Here is a 17,120-nt window from a genome sequence, read left to right on the forward strand (position 1 = left end):
TTGCAGATTGAACCTTAGTATGACCATATTCAACTACAGTACATCATAAACAAACTTCTGATTGGGAGCAGTTTCAGAATCAATTTACATTCAAATAAAATGGTACTCCAGTGAGAGGTGCATTAAGATGTTTAAATTATGGGGCATGTGGGATTCATCAAGCAAAGAAAGTTGTTGTAAATCAAGCTTATGGTGAACAGGTTAAACACACAAGAGGGTTTTAGTGCTCGAGCAACACTTCCTAAGATCTTTTTTTTTTTGGTTTTAGCAACTTAAACGAAAACTTTAAGGAAACAGCAAAGAGTAAATAAGGTTTTTTAAAATGACAACTATCAATCATATTTAGAATTTTTCACTATCCCTGCATGCCAGCTTTAAAAATAAGTGATAATTAGCCCTAGGACCACATTTCAATACATCAAGTTAAAATGAATGGCAGTGGGGACAAGAGAGAAATTAAACCAGCAGTTCGAGAGACTTTTTAAAAAGAATGACCCTTTGTTCTTGCTTCTTTTGTAGATTCTATATTCTTGTATTATGTGTGGATTTCTCTTGCTGGATCATCCTATTTCACTTCTTACCTTCAATTCCTAGCACTGACCTTTGCAACGAAATAGGTGTTTGTTGAATGGGTGTGCATAAATCAAGCAGGTACTCTGTCTGGACATGGGCACTCATTCATGCAGGACTTTATTTCTAAATAACACACCTTTGCAGGAAGAAAAAAGTATTATTGGGTGGCCAGTGGGTCCTATGCCTAGTTGTTTAAGTTAGGGGAGAGAGAGGCTGATATCTCTCTTTCATGGCTCTTTCTCTCCTTTTAATGCCCTTTTCCCTACTTTAGGTAACGTGTACTCTCGTACAGCTTCTAGGGCCTTTTCGTCCTCAGTTACTTAATAAGATAATTGATACTAAGGAAATGATGACGATATATTTCATAAGCCCTTGCATTTTAAGCAGATTCATGAAGAGAACAATAGTTGACCCAGAAGACTGAATCTCTAATGGTAAGATTTCAGGCAAAGTCCTTTTTAAGCACAACTCAACTTTTTTAGTAGTTAAATCTCTATGCCATCAAAACCATCAATTTCATTAAGTCTAGAAAGTGACAAAGTAATTTAAACTAGTTAGTAAGCATTCGAATAGGCCCACGAGGGTTGGCAAACTTGGCAAACTAGTCTCATGGCCAAATCCAGCTCACTGCCTGCTTTTGTAAATAAAGTTTTATTGGAAAACAGCCATGCTCATTCATGTATGTGTTTCAGTGTCTGTTTTTGAGCCTCATGGCAAAGCTGTGTGGTTGCACTGAGACTGTAGGGCCCACAAAACCTTAAATATTTACTATGGGACTCTTTACAGAAAAGTTTGCCAACCCCTGGATTAGGTTGTTCCTCTTTCAGCTGGCTCATTGGTTATCGTCTGTTTTTCCAGTATGGACTAGTCCAAGCCCTTATGAGTTATCCTCATTTCCCAGTTTCAGTAAAAGCTGCCTCTGTTTTGAGAACCCTCAGTGTGTAGCCTGGAATGCAGAGCCTGCACTTTTGAAACATAAACACTTTGTCTCGATATAATTTTAGTACTTCTGGAACACCTTAGGAAATGAAAAACACCAAGAAGTTCCTCTGACAAAAATTCAGTTCTTATTGAAAACACATACCTTTCCAAGTGGTCTCTTCTTGCTAACCTAGACTACGAACAATAACTTTTTTGGAGAGCCAAACTTTTACAAATAACATTAAGAGAAAATTGTTTTACTTGCTTGGCTCTTTTATGTGAAATAATCTATTACTCACAATGAATGATAGTAAAGTATAAAAATCTGATTCCACTTAAAATATTCAAGGATTAAATGAATTGATCTGGAAGTTGACATTTCTGTAGAAATATCAACATGAAGATATTAAATTTCCTGTAGGTTTACCATTCTCTGTATTCAAAAGCAGTTGGAGAAGCCTTTGGTTTCCAAAATAAATGATAATATTTGGAATTAAACGTAAGTGTGTATCACTGATCTATTTGTAGAACTGAGTACTATGTGCTTTTTTCAGAATCTTATCTTTTTTAAAATTGAGTGATTATCCATCTAATCTCCTGATCATGCCACATGATCACTAACCACACCTGCCTTGCTGGAGAAAAAGGAAAAGAATTTCAATCTTCAATTTGGGGATGAGTTGAGAGGATTTTTTGAGTCTGGCATCTTAAAGATAGAGGAGAGAGAATGGGGCATAGCATCTCTTGAAATCCACTTTTTCTTCCAGGTTTGGTAAGCATTCACTGGGGCCTTGTTCGAGAACTGTGTACCTCACAGAGAGTATTCAGGAGTAAAAGGTGGAATGATTCTGACACTTCTGAAGCATGTACTATGCTCCAGGCTTTGCTCAGCTGGTTGCTCCTGATCTTGAAACTCAGAGAGAGGACTTAACAGCCAGTGAGTGACACAGTGAGAATTGGAATCCAGGTGTCCTAACTCCAAAGCTCTATTTAAGGTGTGGTATGGAGGCCACTTTGAATGATTGAATGACTCAAAATACTGTCCCTAAGGAAAAAGAAGTGTGGAAATCTGTAGTTCCAGAGAACACACCCAGGGTCCTAAGGCAGGACCCGAGGGCAGCCCCCTCCTCCCAGAAACAGGCAAGGAACACGCCAAAAACACCATGTCCTCACGGTGGCCCACCACAGCCACTGCCTCAGCCACAGCTGCTGCAAAAGTGGCTCAATGCCACAGCAGTAGCCACGGTTACCCTGCAGGCAGCCCACCAGATACTCAACTGCAGTGACACAAGGAGAGTCACCAGCAGAGACCAGAAAAAGAAGAGGACATCTCTCTCATCAAAGCCCACTCAGCGTAATAGAAGCAGCAACTGCTCTACCATGCCCCTGCTTTAATTCTGATTTTAGTAATTTCTGTCTTTTTTCTTGGTCAGTCCAAAATAAAGGTTTGCAAATTTCGTTGATCTTTTTAAAGAGTCAAAAAAAAAAAAAAAAAAAGACTATTAAGAAGTCTACAAAGCACCATTGATGTAAATATTTTAATCAAGCATTACATAATTATTTTAAGGTAAAATAATCTGTATATATATTGTGTAACTTCTTAAATATGTAACTATCATTCATTTTCTTAGACAGACTTTGTTATGGGAGATTGAAATCAAGTTCAAAACTTTTTTCTCAAAAAAACAAATGAATAAATAAATAAAAAGAAATTTGGTGGGAATAAATGTTGGGCTTTTTTACTTTGTTCCAGAAAATTTATCACACAAGTACTTTGTAGCCATATGAATAAGAAAGACCTCAGGTGTTTTTGTTGAAAAAAAAAGAAAGCTCTATTTCCAGATATTGTGTAGGCAAAAGAAGCGCAGGATACAACTGCCTGAGCTGGTGATCTGAAAGAAGATAAGCTTCATGGATGTTGATTAAGAAATTTAAAGAACATGAAACTGATTCTTCTATTTGGTTCATGTCTGATCTTCTAGGAATTCGGCGTATACTTACTTCAGGCATGTGTTTGATTTAATTAGCCAAACAATAGGAAGAGAGACGGAATAGGTGAGAATGGCCAGGAGGTAAAGAGATGAACGTGTCCTGTCCTGCAGACAGGACAATGAAGTTTTGTGGGTATAATATTTTCAGAGCTTCATGGTTCTTTTCAAGGCTTTAATATATCACTTAAGTTATAGGTCATAGGGAAAGTTTTTCAATATAAATTTTGTTCACGTTGATCTTCTTTTGCTGTATTTTCCCACAATTAAGTCATAACTATTCACTTCAAATTCTGCTCTTCAATTTTAATACAGGAATACCATCTCTCGGAAGTCATGATTTCCTCCCAAACCATCAAAATGATGTAGAAATGAAGACATTAGAGTGAACCCTATCAACTTTTACCTTCCAGTATAAACAAGAAATACTTTGTTCCCCATTTCACAGACTATTTAACAGCTCTAACCCTAAGCGCCCTACATCACCCCTGACCCATCCTTGCTGATGCACCAAACTTTCCCAAGACCAGCCCTACAATCATAACATCAATTCCATTTCATGATGCTGTGTGTGGGGACAGGGGTGCTGGCGGTTTGGAAGAGTGGCCACGGTACCACCGTATCAGAGGTGTCATCCCCCTCCACATCCCTATGGTTAGTGGGAAGTTTTCTGCATTTTCTTTCATTTCTGTGTCAGCCTCAACAGTCCACAAATCCTCTCCTTCTGGATAAACTTCACCAAACTCATCCTTTCCTTCTTCGTGAGACAGCTCCTTGAGTTCTCAGCTACCCACCAAAGTAGAAACATAACAAATGATGTTTACATCTTATCCAAAGGAGAACATGCTTAGTTTTCTTGCAACATGTTGAATCCACATCATAATGGAAATATTTAATGACAGAAAATCAGGAGGAATTAGGTTATGTGGAATAATTCTTTCTAGATTATGGAGGACCTGGTGCTGGGAGGGATAAAACAAGAAATGGGGGCTCCCAGTGGAAAGTAGTCATTCTGCTCTTATGTGTAGTAACCATCAACTTTTAATTTCAACTTCCCTCCAGGCCTTGTTGAATACTATTAACTCCATACTGTCCTCCAAATTGAAGGAAAAACAAACTTAGAGGAAAAAATGCCACTTTTTTTTTTCTGAAAACTACATATCTTTGAACTATTATTGCCAAAAGAATCTCTTTCATTGCTCATTCACCTGCCCAACCTGTATGTGAATAATTCCATTGGAATTTTGATTTTTGTAGGGGAGGACGACTGGAGAGGTGAAATGACAGTATTGGGGGTTAGAGTTGGGACTACATCACATGGGATTTCTTACATGCAGTCAGTAGACCTCAGGTTAAGAAATAAATATTAGTAGTCACTATATGCCTGGCACTATGCTCCCGCCCCGCCCCCACGACATTAGGCTGCATTTACCTTTTTATCAGCAATTGGAATGGTGGGAAACACACAATTTGGAAAATAAGATTAGGAGGGTCTGAGGCGCAGCTGGGTATATAATTCTGAAGTTCTAAATCCTCAATTTTTTCATCTGTAAAATTGGAATAACAATATCTACTTTACAGACTAGAGTTCTAGTCACTGTTAGATGAATTATCCCAAAGAGATAATTATCAAAGGTATGGTTATACTGTTTTTATTAATATAGCTGGGAATCATTTTTAAATTCTAGAGACTGGATTTCAGTAACACAGTATTAGAAATCTCTGCTTTACTTCTTTTTAATATATTGAATGCTTGTATTAAAATGTTAAAATTTGTAGTGCTAAATATCATGAAAGACTTTTTTATCCATTTTACTTCTTGAAATGTAATAGCAAATAATTTCTTGCAGATGGCAATAGTGCTATTTATTTGCAGTGACTGTAACTTTTGTATTTGCCTTAACATGTAACAGACGTGGAAAGACAGGTTTGTACCACCCCACCCCCAAATGCTCACTGCAGCAAATGGCACCAGATCAATTACACTGTGTGTGACACAGCAGAATATTCCATGCATCCAATGAAAGAGAATCTAAGTTTTAATTTTTGCTCATTTATTCAGCATGCATCTGACTTTTATTTGGCTAAGAAAATTGAAATCCTCAAGTGAACAAAATCTTCTGAAAAAAAAATTTTAATATTATAAATCTCAAGGTTACAAGGATGCATGTATATTAAATTTTTAGTGCCTCTAAGTTAGAACATGCAAGAAAAGTCTGTAGAAAGGCACTAATGAGATGTCTTTGTACTATGGCAACTACAGAGTAGAAATGGTTTTGCAGCCTGATTAGAAAAGTGACCATCACGATGAAATCATGCCATCCCCCAAGAGGCCTGCACATAGTTTATTAATGAAGATGTTACAGCCATCAGGCTGAAAAACCAAATGTACTTTATTCCTGGACATTATACCATTAGAAACTTTAAAATAACTGAGAAGCCTCATATAGATGAGCAAAATCATTCGTTGACAGTGTAGATCATTAAAATAGAAGGCGGTAAAAAACACTGCTAAGAATCTGGCCCTCTTTCATTAATAATTGCATATGTATGAATAAATGATATCAAATTTATATCAAATTTCTACACAGAAACTAATTACATCCCCCCTTCCCCCAAAAACACCCTGCAGGGGATGGAAACATCTGTGGCTTTCATTGCACATCAAAATATTTCATCACTTGAAAATTGCTTTGCACTTTGGAAGAGTTAATGACACTTTGTGGATTTGAGATATCAGTTCTTTCAGACCTGCTGTGGTCCATTCTAGCCCATCTTCCCAGAGCTGACATGGAGAGGCCCAAGGACAACAGGATGAGGCAGAGGCTCTGCTTTCCACTCATCAGTCCTCGAAGCTCAAGTCGAGGCACAAATGCCAGGAAGAGAAATTCTAAGGTGTAGTTCCTCCATTGTGGCACTTCATTACTACCCTGTGAAACCCAAACTCACCTTTTTAAGGCTACAATAGCAGCATCTAAAAAGAGATGCCCATGCCCTGAGCCATTTGAGAAAATAGCCCAAGGGCCAGATGGCAAAATGATCTGAAAGCAACCATATAGTAGCTCAAAAGACTACACAATTCTCATATAAGCAAAGGTGGGAACTCTGTCTTCTGAGATTGGGGAAACTGTTGGGGTTTGGGGATCAACCAGAAGATGGCAATGATGATGAATTATTTACCATTTTAGGAAACTTTTCAGGAATGAATTTCATCCTTGCATGATTGCCCTTGTAGAAGAAAACAGCTCAATTTTGCTTCATAAGTGTTTTATTGTCAGCACACCATAGCTTAGAAATTTGTTTCTACTATGATCACATATGTAAATTGCAGGGAATGAAATTTCAAGTAATTTGGCACAGGCTCTATGCAATCCTGCTAGAGGAAGGAAGTAAAAACATCATTTGTTCCCCATGGTTCCTGGTATCTCACTGTAGCCTGGGTAATGAGAATGTGCATTTGGTTCAAAAGTCAGAAGAACCTCTCTCCTGACAACCATAATTCCTTTTATTAGATATTCGTTACTGAGCATTAAACAGCACAAATCCAATGATAAAGTGCAGGCCAGTGCACAGGCCTGTAGTTTAGTCCAGCTTGGGTGTGAGTGCACGGACACATGTACACAAATACAGACATACACACACCAAAAAAAAAAAAACACAACTTGCACATTTCATCATCCTGTAAACTACAGCATTTTATAAAGCTACATACTTTGTAAAAATAACAACCACCCTGGTGCACATGCATACATACTTTCTTTTTCTCATCAATACAGCAAGTCCAATTTATTATAAAAGAAGCGGGCGGGGGGACACTTCCACCAATGGGTTTATTTTTAAAAAAGCAAATTAAACAGAACTATGATGATAACAGCAGATGTCTAGTTATAATTCACATCCCTAATGCTGATTAATATAGTCATGAACAAATCAAATGCATTGCCAGGAAAACAATGCTACTGTTAACACCCCAACGGTTACTGGTTTCAGTTGTGTTCTCAGGCAAAATGTTCTTTCCCCAGCTCCTAACATTATTTATTTTCCTTCCTGCCAATCTCAAAAACAACTCATCTTGTGTGTCGTTTCTTCATAAATGTTTCCTGGTGTTTGATTGCTTTGCCTATGTGGTATTTGATTTCAAACTGTCATTTTACCTTTATAAACATTTAGAACTTTCCAAGCATTGAGGACAATGCCCAAAAGTCATACGAAATCAGGCTGTAATTAGATCAGCAGAGGATGTTTTAAAGCATATGTAGCTTTCTGTGTATACCAGAAATCTCTCTTTTTGTCCAATATTGCATTCCCAGTTCAGGCACAGAATAGTAAATTAACATCTGGGGACACCAGCAAACAGGTCCTGGTACCAACAATGTTTAATTTATTATTACTGCAAAAGAACAGTATTCCTATGATTAGTGAAATAGAAAACATATTTAAGTATCTGTCCCCAGCCCATTAAAAAAAAAAAAAAAAAGTGGGGCCAGGGGGAAGAAGCAGAAAACAAGAGAAAAATAGAAGTAATATCAGTTACCACATGATTTTTGTAGTAAACAATAGAATATGACGTGCAATAGTGCAATTTTCCTTTGCTAGTCCAGCAATGCAAGTCTTAATAGGAAGTCCACTGATGTTACTTTTTGCATTTTAGGATTTAGTTGCGTGCTTGCCGGGGGTTAGAGTTCCTGCCAGACTTCTGACTTTGGGTAGAATCAGTAATACTAGAATCACTTTTAGTCAGTCCAAGATGACGGAGCTTCATATCCCAGCGCTGTAAAATTTAAAAAAAAAAAAAAAATAGCCACGTGCACATATCAACAAGGGTCATCATTTCTGTGATTCTAACAACTGGGTAAGACTGCAAAGTCAGATCCCTAAGGCATTTTACTACTTTTCCAAAATATAAAATTCATATCCCTGAGTAACAATGAAACTGATGTTATATGAACAGAATTATCTGATTTTAAAAAGTACAAAGTTGGCCATCTATAATATAGTCAGTAATGTTTTTATATCAAACCTTAAACTTTAAATTTCCATATCTGTAAATGATGATACAAATATCTACGTAAATTTTGGGTATTTCCTGAGGTAACGCACACAGGTCTGGTGCTTCATAGGTGCTGAACAAATGATAGATTTATATAGATAATTTGAAGGAAAGGCTATTTTTCCTCCTCCTCTCTCAAGACACATAACATAGCCTTTTAAAACCTGTGTGACTTGAGCAGTAAAAAAAGAAAAAGAAATTTTTTGAAGGCATACGGTCTTTTGAAAATATTTTACTAAGTAATATCTACCAAATGCAACAAACAAAACAGACAAGGTCCAGCCCTTATTCTAAGTTCTACAAAGCAGGCATTATCGATATTTTTAACAATCGCAATCAAGTTTACTAATATTTCATTTTAACAATGTCAATGTTTACATGTAATATAATAAATGGAAGTTATATTATGGGTATATAGGTGTATAAAGACTATAGCTATACTTCTCAAACTTCAATGAACATAAAAATCACCTGGAGATCTTGTTAAAATTGCAGGTTTTAACCTTCGCTAGGTCTGGGGTGGGGGCCAAGATTTGGATAAATAAATCGGCTCTTAGGTGGTGCCTATGTTCCTGGTCCAGGGGCCAACCTAAGTAGCAAAGAGCTAATGCCAGATGGCCCAAATTAAAATGCTAACTTCATCACATACCAAGAGAAGTTTCTTGAATTTTCTAGACCTCATTTTCATCATGTATACATTGGAATTAATCTGCTTATAAGACTATTCTGAAGATTGATGAAAAATGTATAAAGTGCTTAGCACATAATAAATTAGCCATTATTTTCTATCACTGAAAATAATTATTTCAATACATTTTACTCCATAATCTTGTTTTTATATTTTAAGAAAAGTCTGATTCTCAGCTCCACAAGGCAGATCAAATATCTTGATTTGAACGGTCTGCTATAACAGAGACTTAGGTAAACAATCATTTGCATAGAAAAACCATAAAAAGGTATTTTTTAAATTCTAGATCTATCTGCTGAGAGCAAAAAACAGCTAAAAAGGGCAACTCTGATTTAAAAAAAAAAAAAAAACTAACATCCTCCACAAGACTCTTTTTTTTTACATCCTTGAATTGACTAGAAAACTAAAATAATGATCTCAATAATTCAAGCCAAAAGAGATTTTTCACCCAAACCATTCAGCTCTGAGTATCTGCATATGAATTAAAAGTCGTTCAAGTTATTGGTTTATTCTGTTTAGCATGTTTAAATCCAGACTGAGAATATAAACGATCTCACAGTAACAACTCTATGTCCACTGTAGAAAGCAATGGGAAAGGTTCGCCTTACTAAGAAACAGGACAAACAAGCCATGTGTTCTGTCAACAACATAATATTGTTTTGGTACCAAAAGAGGAGCAGTAAGGCTTGCTACATGCTTTGCAGCAGGGATATTGAAAGCTCTTCCAACTGGTACAGGAATTTAGGACAAATTCCTGCTCTGCATTAGCAAACAGAAAACCAAATTAAAAGGACAGTAAGATTCCAGCATACCGAAGAAGAGCCATTTTTTCATTAATAAAAACAAAACTAATTGAAGAGAGATGCAAATGGAGAATGCCCACAAGTCTGAACTTAAAATGCATCTCACTTTTGACAAATGTACTGGAGGAAAAAAGAACTTACTGGAGGGTAGTTTCTCCCTACAAGATAATGCCCTCTACATTTTTGTAGGTCACTTAAACCCAAATGTGTCCACTGTGTCAAGTGCCAGATGTATAAGATAAACTGCCCAGGGGTGTTTAACTTATCCAGTAAATGTTTCCCAAGCCTTCAAACTCACAGAAGGAAGAGGACGTATTATGTTTGGTACAGTTCCCACTCCCCCCACCCAGCACATATCCTTTTAGATTCTCTGAACACCTATTCTTTTCCTGGACATTCTTTCATTTGAAACAAATTTGCTTAGTGCAGTAAGGAGAAATGAAACCTTCTAAAATAATTTACTACGTGACTTTTTTTTAATGTATCAATTTCAGAATCTAAGAGTCATTGGCTTAAAAATAAAGCTACATTACATTCTAAGAACCTAATTTGGTCAGATCTCTCACATGTGGATTTAAGTGTCTGCACCCTGTACACAGAAATTGGTGTCTGTGCATTGAACAACAATGGTATTTTCTAACCATCATTTTTTCCCTCCTCTTCTCACCAAACTGCAATTTATTGAAGAAAGCAATATGCTCAGTCAAAACATTACATTTCCTAGCCTCTCTTACAGCTGGGGAGGCACATGACACCCAGTCCTGACCAGCAGTCCTACGCTGCTGGGTGGAGCTCTTGGAAATCTATTTTACCCAACCTTGTTTTCTGCCTGAAATGTAGTTGTGATGCTGGAGGTGGAGCGGCCTTCTTGTGACCTCCAGGAGCACATAAGTATGGAAGCAATAAACTTAAAAATGGCAGAGCAGTATGCCGTAAGGAGCCTGGAGCCCTAATGAGAACATGCGGCCACCCTACCAGGACAACTACAGGGGGACTCCTTAAGAGAATTTAGGGCAACTGTAGTTAGATCTGTGATATACATACAGGGAACTCATTCCTTACATGAAAGAGACATTAAAGACACTCACTTCTTAGAGTTAAGTAGATAATATATGTATATCAGGTTTTTAATATTTCTCATGTAATTGAGGGCTGCTATTTCATTTAAATGAAAGAGAACTGGTTTTCTACTCTTGTTTTCTGTGTATTACTTTGAATATAAAATATAGGCTTACCTTAACTTTTTTACCAAGTCGATCCTTCCATTTCTCAGCTATAGAGCCTTCCACCAAGAGTAATCTGCATTTTTTAAAGAAGCAACCATTTTTCAAAAATTAAAACAAACATATTACTGAAAAATACAAGGAATCAGTGCCAAGAAAGACTCATACACATATTTATTCTAGAATAGGACAGCCAAGTTTTAGAACAGTAATTCATAACCATTTGGGAGTCATGAACCCCTTTAAGAAACAAATGAAGTTATAGCCCCAGAAAAATGCATACCCATAAATTGCACACATACACTTTTCTCTCCAATATGTGAAATTTAGAAATCCTACTAAAATCGATCTGTAACCAAGACAGACAGATCCCAAGATAAGAATATCAGAGTAAGATTTCTAGAGAGAAAAATAGGGAGAGTAGGACAGGCAGAAAAATTATTCTGAATCCTTAAGGAGTGAATTACCTGGAGCGTTCCTCATCTTCATAGCCCATGATGATATATTCCTCATTTACATTAAGTGGAGGACATAGGCAGCCAGAGCTGGTGTAAAGGTTGATGGTATCCCTTGGGATGTTTACCAGAGAAGACTTCAGAATCTCCTTCACCTCCACTACTGCAGTCACATCATGGCACTTTGTCTTTACCTCTTTAACTTTAGCCCGAATGACTGAGATAAAAGACAATAAAGCTGATGTAATAATATGACAAACAATATGTGTCCCATTAAAAAAAAAAAAAAAAAAAAAAAACAGTAGGCTTCTTTCTAGTCAATTTCTATCTACTTGATGCTGAATGAATGAACAGAAAAAGTCAACCAGATTTTTGCCTTAGATGTAGTAAGTGACATATTAAACAACACACCTGCCCCCATAATGCTCGGTCGTGATCCCCTTCCAATGTGTGTACATATATATTTCTTTGTGTATATGCATATTTGTCTGCATGTTTCATTCTGAGAAATCCATCTAGTAATCAAGCTTGAGCTGATATAATTTTCCTCCAGAATTTCATTTTGAATGCGTAAAGGCGTGTGTGCAGTTCTACTTGCTGCCAACAGGAATTTAAATTATATGAATTTCACTGTATGTAAAGACCTAGTACTCAAATATGCTTTGCTTCCTCACCAGCATTTTCCATCAGGTCTATTAACAGATTTTCTTGAGTTTGGGGTCATTTTAGTGTTATAAAATTGTCCTGTTCAACAGTGTTCCCAAACTGGTCCTGCAATTCTATCACCTTCCCCATCTTAGCTAACTGTTTAGACATTAGCTTCTTTCTTCCTTTGTTTCAGTACAAATCAACTTCTATACTCTTCTTTAGCTATACTACATTTTCTACTTGAATAAAAATCATCATCACTAGACCTTGTTTCCTCCATCTGCTTTGAAGTCGGACACTCCAACATTCCTTTCCCTCATGTGCCATGTAATATGTTCTAACATGTCAATTGCATTAATCTCCCTTTCTCAATGGATATACTGGCACTCAATTTTTTCGCACAAGATTCAGCTTCATTTCTCAATATAAAAACAAATTGCCTTCAGTAGTAAAGTCAAAGTATTTGAGTTCGAATCTAGAAAATATAGATCTGCTTCTTTTCTTCATCTCTCCGCTTTGGAAGAGCCAAATTCTTTAAATTCCTGCTTGTGGTAAATGAACTTTTTAAGGAGAAGTTTTTAAAAGCTGAGAAAGAAGTAAAAATGTCAATTAGTAAGAAGCCAATGGCATTTTCCCAGGTACCCTCATTGCTCAAGTTCAATGACGTTATACAGAGGAAAACACAATTTATCCAAATGAATCCACTTTTTGAAAGCTTCTTAGGCACATAACTGCAAAGCACTTTCATCTAAGGACCTTCCCACATATTTTAGGGGTTTTGAACTACAAAAGATTGGGGGGAAAAAGTAACCCATGAAACTATAAAGCCAGCTAAGAAATCATTCCCCCATCAATGCTCCAACTCCATCACAAAAACTTAATATTCCACCAGTATAACACATGTATAACAGAAATTAAATTACTAATTCTAAAAACTTTAAGACTAAACCTTATTTTTGCTTCACGGGTATTTCATTCTGCAGAGAATTAGTTGTTGTAAGTATGAGAACTTGCAGCAAACAAAATATAACTGCCCAGCTGTCCCTGCTTGGTTGAATTTGCAAGTGGAATCCCTTTCTGTTCATATGCTCTCTATGCTATATTTTAACAAAAGATAAGATCGCCCTTCTGGAAATGCCATTTGGGAGAATCAGATGATTAATTCTCAACCCTAGCTAGCAGACATTTTTTTGTGTCCTGGCTTAAGTGAATATGCTTCATAGCATCCATCAACTATTAGAGATTAGTGAGCTGTGCAAATGTTCTCAAACTAATGATTTATTTACCCAGTGTGTCTACTATTTTCATTAGAAATTTTTAGCACATGTACCCACTCCAAAATAAATATCTCTCCACAAGACCTACTTTATTATTCAAGTAATTTTGTTAAAGCTCTAGAGTTTTTTAACTAAAATAATCTGAATGAAGCAGACGTTTTGTCTGAATTATCCATTGCCCCCTCCCCCACTGTCTTTTCTGTAGACACTTGCAGATATAGAAGATTAAAATAAACATATTTTGGAAGTAAAAAATTATTTCCTTTTAAGAGTTGTTCCTTCTATAATCATTTGAGTGTCTGCCTTCCCAAAGAAACTATAAGTTTACCCTTTTTCTTTCTGTGACTGGTACGACCATTTCTTTCTGTGACTTGTAACCACTGGTATTTCAACTTTCAACAAAAATAAAAACACCAACCACTGTAGCACTAAGGAAGTTGGATAAAGTAAAATTTGATAATAAATAAGTAATAAATACCACTAATTTTCCTTGATACAAAAATTTTATTATGTTTTTATTTTTTAAAGTAACAGTACTTAAAGTTCATATAAGCATTTTTCAGTCTTAAAAAGCCAATCTTCTAAAAATTAAGACTTCTCTATTCCCTGAGGTTTTTCACATCAATTTGTATAGGAATAGGTCTTTGACTTCTTAGCATTTGACTTTAGATAAACACAACCTTTCAACCTTGGAAAGTGTGCCCATGATTGGCTAAGAAGAGCTAGATTCCATTTAAGACATGTACTAAGCAAAAAGTAAAAATTTATTACACTGAAGAATAACTTGGGAAACTAGGTGCATTTATTTTAAAGAGATTTAACTACACAGAATTTTCTACATTATACTTTTTAATCCACAGGATTTTCAAAGATATCAAAAATTACTCTTACAAAATCTTGCCCATTTCTTTCAAGTCTCAAAAGTATAGTCTGCTTTATATATTCGATATTCTTTAAACTAAGGCATGTAAACACAATAATAAAACTCATTTTAATAATAAAGTTCACTTTAAAAGTCTATTTAATCTTCATATTTACTAGTTGACTTGCCATCAATAGTATTCTGCAGAAATAGAAACATAACTTTTATTAATCTCATAGATACTAGAAAAAAGTCAAAATAAAATGTCTGTGGAATACAGTAAATAAATTAGTCCTTCATTTATTAACTGGGAAACTATTAACTGCCCCTTCTAAATATAATGATAATCTATATTTATGACTCTGAAACACACCAGTACACAAAAGTACAGTATGAGCAATCAAAGAAAGGACAACTTAGTTTCAATAATCACTGATACAATCAGGATAATACTACATCTCATGGGGCAGTTGAGAAAATTATATAAGATAGTGTATGAAAACCACTTAGCACAGTTCCTGGCACAAAAACAGCAGGCTTTTTCATCCTTCAATTAAGTTTATCAGCTACATTTGGATAGGTAGCTCTTCAATTAATATTTAGTTATCAGAATGTCAAATTTTTAGGTAAAGCTATATAACAAAACTTCTCCTTAACTGAATATGAACAACTTCTACAAGTGTTCATTTCCAACTCTGTCAATGTTTTTTCAGGAGACAAACTGACTGACGATACCAAGTTTGACTCTTTTAATCATTTCTATGCAGAGTGCTCTTCTGTTCACCCCAGTGAAGCACAACTTGTGGCCCATGCAGCTCCATACACTTCAGCCCAAATGCTCCTCAGCCTCCTTGACAGAGAAGAGTCCCCTCTATTTTGAAATTTATCACTATGTATTTAATTGCATGATTCTAAGATGCCAACAATGCTGCTTGATATGCTTCAAAATTAAGCATTTGTTAAGAGTTTTGCCCACATGAGACATCTTAATTGGTTGGGATTGGGGGCCTAAGTTTTTAAAAACTTTCCTTCTTTGTTTCTAAGCCTTATTCTTAAATGGCTCAATTCACTTACACGTGCACAAACGCACACACACCCATGCCTTTACTAACACAGTAGTTTATACATCAGCCATGAAGTTATCCTTACCGTAGTTGTAATTGTTCCGGAAATAGGTCTTCTGTGAAGCTCTAATAGGCTTACATTTGCAGCGTTCTGAAAAATACATTTTAGTCATAAGCAGATCTTCAATATTAGCTTTCTTTTGTTTACTCACATTTTTTGGTAAGACTAGATGTGAATTTGGTGGTGAGAAAGTGCTTCATAATTCTATGTGTCTGATCTCTTTCTCCTGGAACTACATTCATGTTCATTCTATCCACATAGCCTCTTATTCAATGTCAGTATGTTCACAAGCTCCCACTTTCTAACAAACCACCCAGATCCTGAGGAAACACTGTTGCCCCCAAGCATGAGAAGAGTATGGCCTCTGAATCCTGAAGGAGGCAGGCCTGGTGCTGACTGAAGCAGAGTGAATGCCTACTGAGAGGCGATTTTCTGCTCATGCTCAGGCAGCTGGTTTACCCCTGTGCAGTACCGTCTAACATTCATGGACTGTTTACAGATACACAGGACTCCTCCAAATATTAGCTCCTGGACCCAAAAGCAATTCAAGAAGACAAGCAGATATTACTAGAACCCAGTAAACTCAATGAAGTTCCTAAGAAGGGGGCAGTGAGCCCCTTCTATAGGTAGGACAGTTGCCACTTAACTCAATGGTATTTTTATACATGTTGTACGAAATTATTATGCACGTGTTTTGAAAAGAGAAATTTCATGTTTGAAAATAATCTGGTTAGTAGTGACCAGGACACATATTTTATGTAATATAGATGTATGTAATAAAAGTTCTAATCATCTCAAAATGTTTAATCTATAGGATAGATCATTTAACATCTTGGAGAGTAGATTATTATACCTTTTCTAGAAGGACTACACTGCCAAGAATACTTAGCTAAGAAATATATGTCACAAGGATGGCAAATTGTCTTTAAAACCAATATAAAAATAGAAAATAACACACCATTACCTTAGAAAATATTAGATTATATATAAAGATTTCTTAAAATGGTAACCCTGAGAAAACATCATTAAAAATTAAATGGTATATCTTTCTTCTATTTTGACACAGAAAAAGGGAAAGAAGAATGCATGAATTGGAGAAAAGCAGCCAACAAACCAAATGGAGACCAATAAAGGCAGAAGCTTATGCTGACCACTTGATATTGTATTTTCTAAACAAAACAAATTCTATTTCCAATTGAACTTGTAGATAACATGCTTTAAAGTAGCAGTCCCGAGGAGAGCAGCACTCTGCCTGCCAGCTTTAAGTTCCAGAAATAAACATCTCTGTTGTGAATAGGTAGTGCCAGCAACTGTTGTTCTCGCCCCTGAGAGAAGTGAGAGTTTCTCAGTGAGACACACTGCACCTTCCCTTGCTCTGCAGGGAATAACAAAGCCCAATCAACAATGGGTAACATCAGTGCTTGTTGCTATTTTGAAGAAAACTACTCGAAAAATAACTTTCTTATTAGCATAACATTTGTATTCCCATTTATTTATTTATTTTTAT

The 17,120-nt window shown here is 36.1% G+C and overlaps 1 protein-coding gene across 1 annotated transcript in view; it reads right to left on the bottom strand.

Annotated features, from left to right (window-relative positions):
* Positions 1-6,732: 6,732 nt before the first annotated feature.
* FRZB (frizzled related protein) overlaps positions 6,733-17,120 on the bottom strand; it is a 35,975-nt gene continuing 25,587 nt past the window's right edge. The window contains exons 3-6 of the mRNA XM_063102802.1: positions 15,638-15,703; positions 11,714-11,918; positions 11,259-11,322; positions 6,733-8,253 (exon numbers count right to left, since the gene is read on the bottom strand). Coding sequence (XP_062958872.1) covers positions 8,137-8,253; positions 11,259-11,322; positions 11,714-11,918; positions 15,638-15,703 — 452 coding nt within the window. The 3' untranslated portion in view covers positions 6,733-8,136. The remainder of the gene's footprint in view (positions 8,254-11,258; positions 11,323-11,713; positions 11,919-15,637; positions 15,704-17,120) is intronic.

Source organism: Cynocephalus volans, chromosome 1 (assembly GCF_027409185.1).
Source record: "Cynocephalus volans isolate mCynVol1 chromosome 1, mCynVol1.pri, whole genome shotgun sequence".
Taxonomy (NCBI): domain Eukaryota; kingdom Metazoa; phylum Chordata; class Mammalia; order Dermoptera; family Cynocephalidae; genus Cynocephalus; species Cynocephalus volans.